General features: G+C 34.0%; 1 protein-coding gene across 1 annotated transcript in view; it reads right to left on the bottom strand.

Moving 5' to 3' along the window:
- Window positions 1–1,443, bottom strand: part of LOC122073675 (bZIP transcription factor 11-like) — a 1,692-nt gene extending 249 nt beyond the window's left edge. Inside the window, exon 1 of the mRNA XM_042638305.1 lies at window positions 96–1,443. Coding sequence (XP_042494239.1) covers window positions 210–677 — 468 coding nt within the window. The 5' untranslated portion in view covers window positions 678–1,443 and the 3' untranslated portion in view covers window positions 96–209. The remainder of the gene's footprint in view (window positions 1–95) is intronic.
- Between the last annotated feature and the right edge of the window lie 10,207 nt (window positions 1,444–11,650).

Below are 11,650 nucleotides of genomic sequence, written 5' to 3' on the forward strand. Positions count from 1 at the left end.
CCTCCCCACCATCTTCTTTTTTATTCTTAATGACTGAAACACCTCTTCTCCCCCACCCCCAAAAAACAAAAAAAAAAAAACAAAAAACAAAAAACAAAAAACAAAAAACCCCATCTTTGTAGCTCTACATTCACTGACAACCTAAACAAACACCATTGGCAACACAAACAAATGAACCGTTCTCATTAGTCTCAGGCGTGGGTGGAGTTTCAGTACTGAAAGATGTCTGCGGAAGCCATGATGGGCTGATTTAGATAGATTGAAGAATTCCATGGGTTCATGAAGCAGTCAGCACCATTTAGAGGATCCTCAGTTTGAAAACTGTTACTATTCACATTTAAGCAGTGAATGATCTGATTGAGGGACTGTAAACTGTTGTTCAACTCTCCCATCTGTGCCCTCAATACCGAATTCTCGGCTTCAATGGCCAAGTAGTTGTGAGAAGTCATGTTTATCCTTGTAAGGATCTGGTTGTTCTCGTTCCTGAGCTGAGCCACTTGGGCCATCAGATCATCCAAGTGCTTCTGTTTCCGCATCCTCGATCGCCTAGCTGATTCCCGGTTCGATAACATTCTTTTCTTTTTCCTTTGATCCATTACAAGCTGAAGGTCCTCTTCTGAACCAGAGTTTGGAAGCAGAGTAGACCCTCCTGAAGAAGTTCCACTAGAGGAAGCCATGGTATATTTACACCAGAGAAAATTACAAAAACCCCAATAGATGACTAAGTATAAGGATTGGATCAGACCTAGCAGAGGCTAACACAACAACGACACAGGACCCAAATACTAATTATTTTCAAACCAGAATCTGCAATACGTATAAGATATAATAATAATAATAGATATAAAACTGGTCTAGTAGTGATCAGATTGAAGGAGCAGATGGTTCATGAAAAAACGTAAAACCAGTAAAGGAACACAACAGAGAACGATTGAACTAAATGGGTCCTGCGTCTGAGTGTGGAATTTATCATAAACCCAGAAAGAAGGATTTCACTGAGAATTGGAGACATGAATTTGAAACATCAAGAATAATTTGTTAAGCATCAAGATCGAAGGGAAGGAGAACCTGTTGTTTTGGTGGGGTAAGGGGATGGGATGATCAATGCAAACTGGAAAATCTTCGCAAAATCCCAACTTCAAAAGCATAAATCCAAACAAGGTCCAGGAAAAAAAAAGGACAGGATCTTCCCACAAACCCAGAAATTAAAACCCAGAGATCCAGAACAAGGACATCAATTTTGGACCTGAAACAAAAATCAATCCAAAACTGCCGTTCCCAGTTCGCACCCTAGGAAAGAAACAGAAACAGGGGAGAAGCAGAGCTTCAGAACCTCAGATCTCTAAAAGAAAAGAGAAAGAACACTAAGAGCAACCATAAACTTCGAAGCAGAAGCGAAAGGGAAGTAGAACGGTGTATGTGATGGTGCTTTATAGAACCAGAAAGCACGAAATGGAGATTAAAAAAATCCAAGAAAAAAAAGAAAGAAAATAAATTAAAAGGCGATTATATGAAAGAAAAAGAAACAAAGTAGAGAGCTTTGGTTCATCCTTGGAATCTACTCTCTAGAAAAAGTTGTTGGGGACAGAGAGAGGGGGTGGATGGTGACGACTGATGAGGCATGTGGAGGGGAGACTGGAGATGAAATCTCCACAACCGTCCATCTAGTGAGCAACAAAGACAAAAATATGAAACTAAAATTAAAAATGAAATCAGAAGAAATTTTAATGGGAGTAGGGCCTTGGCATGCCCTCACCCCAAAGTAAAATGATGTATGATCATGTTTAATAGAGTTCTTTATATTCGATAGTAAACTGATTCGAATGAATAATTTGATTTAGATTTCTTAAAAAGAAATAAAAGAATTAGGGTAAACTTAAAATAATATTACGATAAATGATGTATAAAAAGATTCATAACTTTTAGGTCTTGTATCAAGTATGACCTTGAGTATAGCTAATAAAGGGTATAAGGATCTACATAACCAATCCCATTTAGTTGGGGTAGGATTAAATTGTTGTTTGTTATTGTAATGTAATAGCTAATGTATTTTAATATTTCTTGGACTATCTTCGACTAATGATTTAAGGTTTTGAATTGGATCCTCCAATATGATATCATTAGAGTTTAAGTTTTTTTGTTATCTTCCTTAAATTGTCCGTCCACATGTATAACGATTAGGTATGCCAAAGTTACATATGTTGCTATCTTAGAGTTTAGTTATGGAATTATACTCTCTTATTGACTTGTGGTGCATTCATATACTAAATGAGCTCTCTCTGACTTAATACCAAAGTTTTCAACTGGACCCTCCAATATGATATCAGAGTCCTATAGTACTTTGATTGTAAGACAAAATTTCATTCAACCTATATCTTAAATCCTTTGATATGGTATCAAAGCCCACACGTGAGGGAGTGTTGAGAGTTATAAAGTTATAGTCCAAAGTACCTATTTACTTATCAAGTTTTAGTTTCAATACATGGAAATATGAAAGCTTGCAATACCAGTGTGTTGAGTTTGTCTCGAATTTTTGACCCGTTTTGAAGAATGACCTACTCCGACTTATTTTGGTGACGATCCGAATGAGAAGTTTTCTGAGACTCTAATGGAAGCAAAGGGGTTGGGCTGATAGGTCCAAGCTCGGAGCCCAGCATTGATCTCGTGTGGAGGTTTGACCCAATGGATCGACCCACAATTTGGAAGAGTATGTAATATATTATCGTTTTGTTGAGCAAATCATTATAATTTAGGAGTTTTTCGAACTAGAATTTTAGGGCGAGTTTTCTCACCGTTGCGTGAGTGTAATCTCTCTTTTCTACATAGTGAAAATCTTCTTCTTCACCTGAGGACGTAGCAAACCATATCAGTGTGTAAACTTCATTAAATCTATGGGTAATGTACGAATCTGTCTTGGTTTATTTTTATTTTTCTCAACATTTGCTATAAGATGGTAAAATTTTAAGATTTGGATTAAGGGATTCTCTTCTCATCTCGAGTAAAAATTTCGGCTTATTCTATCATTAAAAACATGCGCACAGAACATTTTACCTGAGTTAAAAATCATAGATTAACTTTTTTGATGGGTTAAAATTCATAGATTGATTTTTTGGGGTGTATATCAAGAATCTGTCAGCGGTTAAATCCTTACTGTCAATCATAGCCAGTCGCTATCAATTTGAATCCTCGATAACATTCTCAGAGTTGGGACAGTATTTTCCTCTTTTTCGCTGCACTGCCGGCACAGAGTTACCGTTAGCTCGTCTGTCAACATGTACTGTCTAAATAACGTTTTAGGGGTAGATATGGTATTTCGAAGAAAAGCTCCAAGGTCATTTAAGTCATTAGAGTTGTACAGAGCACTAGAACAGCTAATGGTCTGACGACTCTGACACCACTGCAAGTCTGTTGCACCTAACCCAATGGTTTTGCCGTTTTCGTTATCGGTGTACGTAACCTGTGGGGGCGACAATCGGTCGGGTAGGGTCGGGTTAGGTCAATTATTTATACATAATCGGGTCATAAATAGTCCTTAAATGGGACTATTAACAGATAATAATTAAATTAAATGGATTTTTTCCTTGGGTAACAAATTAAATGGACTTAAACAGGCAAATAAAAAATAAATGATTATCGGTTTTAATCGAGCAATAATCCGAAACACTACCTTATATCGGCAATGTTTGTGTATTAATCAATCAATGCTTGAGCTCAATATATTTAGTAATTGGTTAGGTTGATTTTTGGAGTTTCAGTTGATTGGTTTAGGTTGAGCCTTCCTGCTGTAGGCAAACTTTTGACATGTCTAGGTATTCAAATTGGCCTTAGGTGATATCAATTTGTCTCTATTGAATCAATCCAGATTGATCCCATTCATGGATAACCATTTTCAAAAGAAGGAAAAAAAAAAAAAATTGGTCATTTTGATCCTTTCATGTCTATGTCCTATTAATATTAGACTCTGGCGATTTCGATATGTATCAATCGATACTCTCAATAGTGATGTAACCACTCAAAAACGTGGGGAAGAAAATATCTTTTAAGATAAGTGAGTTATGTAATTGATGTTACATATTTTTGGAAGGTATGTAAAAAAAAAGAAGAGAACAAAGAAGGGACCACAACCAAAAGAATAGACCATGGGGTTCAATAGGTTCCATAGAATAAACTTTATTGTATTAAAACCACAACCATATTCTTCTCAAAATATTAGATGGGTTTGGGAACAACTGATGAGGGTCAGGCCCTAATAAGTCCAACCCCAAAACATAGACAAACTAATCTGAGTCTCAGTGTCTGGGTTGTGCACGTTTTTGAGTTCACATCAAAACTATCATTTTCTTACTAATTTGAAATACATAGTTATCGTCTTATTATTAGGATTTTTACCTACTGATTTTTTCATAATTTTTGTATCACTTTGCGTCATTAATTTTGATTTTAATATTATAAGCCTATTACCTCATCCATCCATGAAACCTGCTATGATTTTTGTTGTGTTTGTATTGTTAATGTTCAAGATTTATATAATTAAATAAATCATATGTGGATGATGTCATTTTGTGTTACAAGAGAGAAATGTAGAAATGAAACCCCAAAATGATACAAAAAACAAATAGAAATCGTAAATAAAAATCACTTAATTGTACACAAAGTTTTACATGATTCGGTAAGATTATTTATGTCCACAATGAAATAAGATTCTACTTTACTATAAATGGAGAATATGATACAGCTACTCTTCCTTGCATCTCTTTTAAATATTTACGGAGAAAGAACACTCACTACAAATATCAACGAACCCTACAACTGGATATTTACTGAAATACCTATATAGAGAGAATTATTGAGGCTTTCAAATTGTTAATGGTCCTTCGGAATAAACCCATTTTTGCAAGTGGAGGAATACGAGAGAGAGAGTTTTATTATGTCGGTCAAGTCTAAATTATTCTCTGGTGATCTGGGTCTACAACCAATTTTGATGAATAAATGGTGGACCCACATATTATGCAAGATCAATGTGGGTAAAATTCGGATTGCATGTATTTGAAAATTGTGTTCTATTCTTAAGATTTTTGTTTATATTGTACATGTGAAATCCATCCCATTTTAGGGTATAGATCTAATGCAAATTTGGTTTCACAAAAGGATCCAAGCTGAATTTTTAGATGTATTTAATGTTTGAGTCCAGTCTAGTTTAAATTGGTCTCTCTCTCCACATATATTATGGCATATTGATAACATTGATAACTGTGGAATATTGTGAAAGATTGAAACTTTTTTTTTTTTATATCATATCACTGGATATCATTTTTTGTCGTATCATTCCATGCATCTATTATTTATCATACGGACCAAAACTACTAAGGATCATTGCAATGGATTTTTTATTACTGTCTATTACAATTTAGGCTATATCTTTACAAATAGTAAGTAATAAAGGGCAAAAGTTTACCTAAGAAAAGAAAAAAGGTAACAACGACCATAGTTTATTTGGTTAGCCCCCTATAGAACATTGATGGGCCCCAAAATTTTGTGGAAGATATACCTTAAGGTTGTGTTTGGTATTTATTTTTGTAATAGATTTTGAGTCTAGGATGTATTTTGAAGCTTTTTTTTTTTTTTTTTTTTTTTTAAACCCTAGAATGTGTTTTTGCCATATAATCCATTTCAAGAATACATATCAAACACAACTTAAAAGTCCTTTTATCAATCCCATGACATCATGTATCCTCTACCACCGACTGGCAAACAACAATAAAGAGGTTGTATGGCAATATATGATAGGGCATATGATTGATAGAAAAAGGTGTTTTGTATACTAGCATTTTTATGTATGTCTCTCTCCTCTTCATATCAAATGACCTCACTACCCTTTCAATATTAGATATAATTTTGTTGCACAATCATTGGTGTGCTCTTCTATGCTGATTACTCACATATTGATTTTGACTCTAAAATATGGCTCTTTATCACCAAAACCAAGCAATTACTATGTATTTCGAAGGATGATTTTGTCTTTTCAGGTACGTACAACCAGAAGGGCAAAGGACGTGCATGTATAAATGCTTTGTTTGCTATACAGGAGCCGAGAGAATCAATTTGATGTACTTTAAACTTTTAAAAGGAAAAACAAAGGGGTTTTCTCTTAGGGGCCCTGTAGCCTCATGAAGTGGGCCCAAAGGGTCGTGGGCAGAACAAGATGTTTAAGTAGTTGAGGTCCTATTGAATTGTTCTTACTTCCTACAATCCTATGCATCCAACTGCCTCCTTCCTAATAACTCATTGTGCCATGCAGTATGTGTAAAAGAGAGAGAGAGAGAGAGAGAGAGAAGGTTGGGGGGGGGGTGTTAAAATAGGTGGGGTTGGAGCTGCCAAAACTCAACAATGCAGTCTTGAATCTTGATGGAGGGGGAAAATAAAAGTTTAAAGTTCATGAACATGGCCCCATTGATGGGCCATTCCACTTACATAAATATGGGAGAATGGTAAAGAGGTTTCTCACCAAACATATATTTATTTAAAGATTTTTTTTTTGGGGAGAGATTGAAAGAATGAGGATTGATAATAAGTACTTGTGAGAGGGTTATCTGAGCAAGTGATACAAAAGATCTTACTAATGAAATATGATAAAACGGTATATTTCATGCATTGAGAGGCAGTAATATTATTTCATGTGAAGAAGAAAGAGAAACACAAATGTGCTAGCACACTTTACTCTAACGGCTCAAAGAACCTTTTTTATATGTATTTTTATGCCAAAGCACAACTTAGTACAACTGGTGGGTATTCTAAATTATTTTGTGCTTTTTGTATCCAAGTTGGCTTCATCATCTTGGTAAGTGCAATCGGTCATTTTGTAATAAAAATATTCAAAAGGTAACTGTCTCTAATAAATAAGTTATCTTTCCAACAATCACCTTAATGTCCCATACTGCATGCATACTAATAACCTATAATAATTTCTACAAAAAAAAAAAACCTATAATATTACTTATTGATACCTTTTGATCAATGAATACAAATCTTTTATTATTTCTTTTTCAGATATTACCAGCAACAATCCTTTTTTCATTACATACTAGACAGTAAATTTTATAGTTTGAAGCTATATTAAAAAAAGAAAAAAAAGAAAAAAAAGAAAAAAAAAGATACCACTAACTTCTAGTTTTCTTTTTTATTTGGTTTTTGCAGAAAACCACATTCTTCCTTCTACTTCTAGCTTCTCTTCTATTGCATTTCCTATTTCATCTTCAAAGTTCCTTAAATTTATTAATAAATACTAAATTAAAAACCACCCCAATCATCCTTAAAAAAGAAAAAGAAAAAACATAAATTGTTTGGGATTAAATTTAAATGGAAAATACAGATTTCTTGTAGCCAATTCCATTAATTAGTTATGATGATTTTTAGTTGGAATATATTTTCTTTCCTTACTACTGTTTTCCCTTACCACCATAATTTATGATTGGTATTAAGGTTTTAAATAGTGGGTCTTGGGCCTACCAGTTATCACATCCACTGGCTTTATCCACTTCATAGAGGTTTAGGTGCACATCTAACCTATGTATGGTATATAGCATGCCATGATACTAAGGTGGGACAAGCACCATGCTTTCACCGTTTGATTGTTTCAATAATTTCCTTCCAATGCAATATTGGAACGAACTCATTAGTTTTTTTTTCTTAAAAAGAAGCATATTCCTTTCCTATTTAGATTATGCTTAGATTTGGTTCATATCTCCAGTAAGATGCCCTTCAACTTCATTTATTTATTTTTATTTTATTTTATTTCCAAGATCATCCCCAAATATGAATAATGAGAAGGAAGAAAATGTATCATTAATGATTATAAAAGATGTATCCAGTGCACGACTACTAGGTCATAATGGTAAATTTTACCGTTGCATGGAGGTCCACCTTCTTATCATTAATAATTATATAGTATATCAGAGGAGAAAGAAAGGTGAAAATTTGTTTTGTTTGGGGAATGAGAAAATAAGAATTCCATAAGGGAGTTTGGATAAACATTAAGTTAGAGGATAATGATAAAATTATTATTAAAAAAAAAAAATTAGATAAAAGTGAAAAGGCTATCAATTAAACTTTATAGGTTTAGACAAGCGTCATGATATTGATATTAGGCCTATATAAACAAAGCATGAGCACCATAACACTAGAGAGAGAATCTCTTAATCCATAGGGTCCAATGATTGGTGAGATTCAGAAAGAGTATTTCTGACCTTCGACATAGGGGAAGAGGTATGATTAGATCACATGGTGGGTCATTATGCTAAAAATCTCATTAGAGCGTCACAACCCATGGGTGAACCTGGTTGAAGAAAAACTTTTGCATGTCTAAAAGAAATAGAGGGAGAAAAACAGGAAATGAGAGGGGAACCCCACAAAACTTTATGTTCACTATGTTGAAAATGAAGTTCCTCCAGCCTAATTTCATAAGAGTAAGGTTTGGTTTGTTTGCTTGAGGGTGAAGGAAAATATGTAATCAGTTCAAAAGAGAAGATTTCACCTATGGACAATGGTAGGTCCATTACATCATTTAGCAATCAAAATGCCAACTTGACCCCTAATTTAATTATGTTGCAGAGATGGGTTATATTAACTTTACTACGTTTGCTCCTAATGACCTAGAAAGGATTGTGGTCCCTCAGGAACAAAAGCAAGAAGAGAGGAATGAGACCCAACCACAAAATGGAAAATTTTAAGCATCTGCATGCGAAAGCCAAGGCGGCAGCAAGTTTGATATATACATATACAACTTAGCATTTTGATCTAAGATTTGGTACTTCTAAGTTGAAGTGGTAAATAGCTACATGCATGCTTTCTTTTTTCCATTTTTTCATAACATTTTCCTTGCATCCATGCTTGCAAATATGATATTTATTGTGCTATAGTATGAATTTAGCTATATATGTGGTATTATTGTTGGAATTCGGATAGAATTTATCCTTAAAAGCTAATCGAATCATTGTTTATACATAAAAAATCATCATATCAGTTGTTGGGACTTGGGTAGAGCTCATCTTTAAAAGTTAGTTTTTAAAGAAATGATGCTTAAGTTCATATAAGCCTTTACATCGAATTATTCACATTAATTCATTGTGTGATCATTGCTTTCACATGGCACTAACAGGTATATGTAGAAATTCGTCTTCATCAATAGAAAGTAGATACACTAATGCTGAGAAATCTTATCACTATGTTTTTGTTTATATGAGAGAAAAGGAGAGTCGTCATTGTCCTAGGCCCTTTACTTTCATTATCCGATGTGAATTGTCTCTTGTGGAGAGAGAGAGAGAAAACTTTAAGGTGATGCAACACATAAACTTTGATCAAACTTCTAATCATTGTTTCTCGATGATTAAAAAGAAAATATACAAATACTTCAATAAGGAAAATTCCTTACAAAGATTGTGATGATATTGAATATGATCAATGAGATATGTATTGAATTCTCACATATACAAGGTGAAACCAAGTGAAAGTACATAAAAAAAAAAAAAAAAAAAAAAAAAAAAATCATTCACAAGATGTAGTGAGTAAATAATAAGGTTATGACTTATGAGAATGATTTGTCAACCTTTTGTTTTCTCATTGGAAAAGAAGATGAGAGATCATACTAACTGGTTAACTGTCCTTCTCCTCACTGGTAGAGAAGAAAACAAAACCTTTTCACATCACAACCGAAATGTAAGATATATGGGGCCCATGAGGCCATGACTACTGCAGAGCAATATCAGAGTGACCTGAAACTTGGTAACACGTGGCAAAAATCTTGTGGTGGTAACATTTTTCTGATCTCTACACACTCTATAAGTCACACTCTATAAGTCACACTAATACGGACGTCTGCTGTTGCCAAACATGGCCCAATTCCTAGACCAAATAACAAAGCAAACTCAATTACAAATTCACCTTATAAGCTAAGGATTTTCACAAGGACCCACTCATATTCTTTTGTGATTCTAGTTTTGTTTTTTTCTTAATCTTTTCCATTCATTATTTCTTTCTTTTATATTTTTTTCCTCTATTTTTCCACTTACAAATAATCCTTTACCTTGGTACTTTCAGATCTCATAAGATTCTGATCAAAGTTTTTCATTTCAATCACAATCAAACAGCCAGTTGTCAACAAAAATAACACATCGATCCACATGGTTTTTCTTCACGGCTTCTTCTGTTTCTTCTTCTCTAAATCTTATACTTTTAACTTATAAAGCCTTCTGATGGTTCCCACTGTAGAAACGAATACCTAAAATTACCTTAATAAAATGATAATCACAAATCAAATATTCATGTTAAGATGAGATCTGCTTCATTATTAATAGATAATAAGGTTACAATTATCCATCTTCATACCTTTCAAATTACAAAGAATAAACTCTCTTTACAAATTTATTGCGGAACCTACATAAGTATACATTACTGAAATACCCAAATTATGCTAGAAAAAATTTTCCTCAAGCTAAAGAACTAAGGGTATTCTCATTGAATCTCACCATGGACAGCTCAAGACCCTTCCATAGACTTGTAATGACTCTTCAAAATCGATCCACAAACACAAACTATGAAATACAAGACATCATAACCCCAACATACATTAATCTTTTTCTTAATCTCTTAATTGAAAAACCCATTTGAACTTTGAAGATGTAGACTGATATGCTACAGTACTTTTAGAGAGAGAGAGAGACTTCATGAAAAAGAGAAGAGAAAAAGAGATGTCGTGGTCGGTCTGTGGGGGCAGACAAAGTTCATGTCAACTTTAACAAAGGACCCATTGGCCATTAGTGAGGTGTATACTGTACATTAGATCTCTTGGGGAGATGAGTTTCACATGCTTTCAAAAATGGGGTGGGGAGATCAGTTCCTTTTGTTTGGAAAAGTTGCAAATTGGCCTCTCAAAAGGAACAAGAACAACTTGATCTTGGGTTTCTCTTTTTATCCTTTGTTTCCCTTTTCCCAGTTACACCCGCAACCTTCCAGATATTTCAGTCATAGTGCCTGAACTGCAACGGTGTAATAGCTCACGTTGTTGAACCTTATTAGGAAAATTTTGATGGTGGCTACTGTGTTACTGTGATCTATGCATTTAGAGCTCACTGTTGGATGTGTTGAAGAAGCCTAACTCATACTGAATTGGTTCCCAATGGGATTCTAAGAGTAGTTTATAATAACTTTAAGAAAAACATTCTTGAGAATGATAGATTCTAGGAGTTTTTTAATTTTTTTCTAAGTGATCCTTTGATTTCCTGATCCATTCAAGTATTATTTTGTCTGAAGTGAGAAAACTTTGGCTCTCATCCTGAGAATCAATTCCTTATATTTTTTTGTAGGGATCGATCATTCATGATAAGTATTAGTTTACTGAAGAAATACAAGTCAAACAATTCTTATTCCCAAAAAAAAAATAAAGTAAAAAAAAAAAAAATCACTTTAGAAAATCATTGGGAAGAAAAGTATCACTGTAAAAAATCTCTCTCTCTCTCTCTTGTTACAAAGAACAAGAAGGTTCTTCACCACATAATGAAGATCTCCTTAAGACTTTCTTCAGAAGAGCAGAAGATTTCTGTAACTTTAGTGACCATCACTCTCTATTCCTGCTTGCACTTTCTACAGTTGGTTTTAG

Source organism: Macadamia integrifolia, chromosome 3, assembly GCF_013358625.1.
Source record: "Macadamia integrifolia cultivar HAES 741 chromosome 3, SCU_Mint_v3, whole genome shotgun sequence".
In the NCBI taxonomy this organism is placed as follows: domain Eukaryota; kingdom Viridiplantae; phylum Streptophyta; class Magnoliopsida; order Proteales; family Proteaceae; genus Macadamia; species Macadamia integrifolia.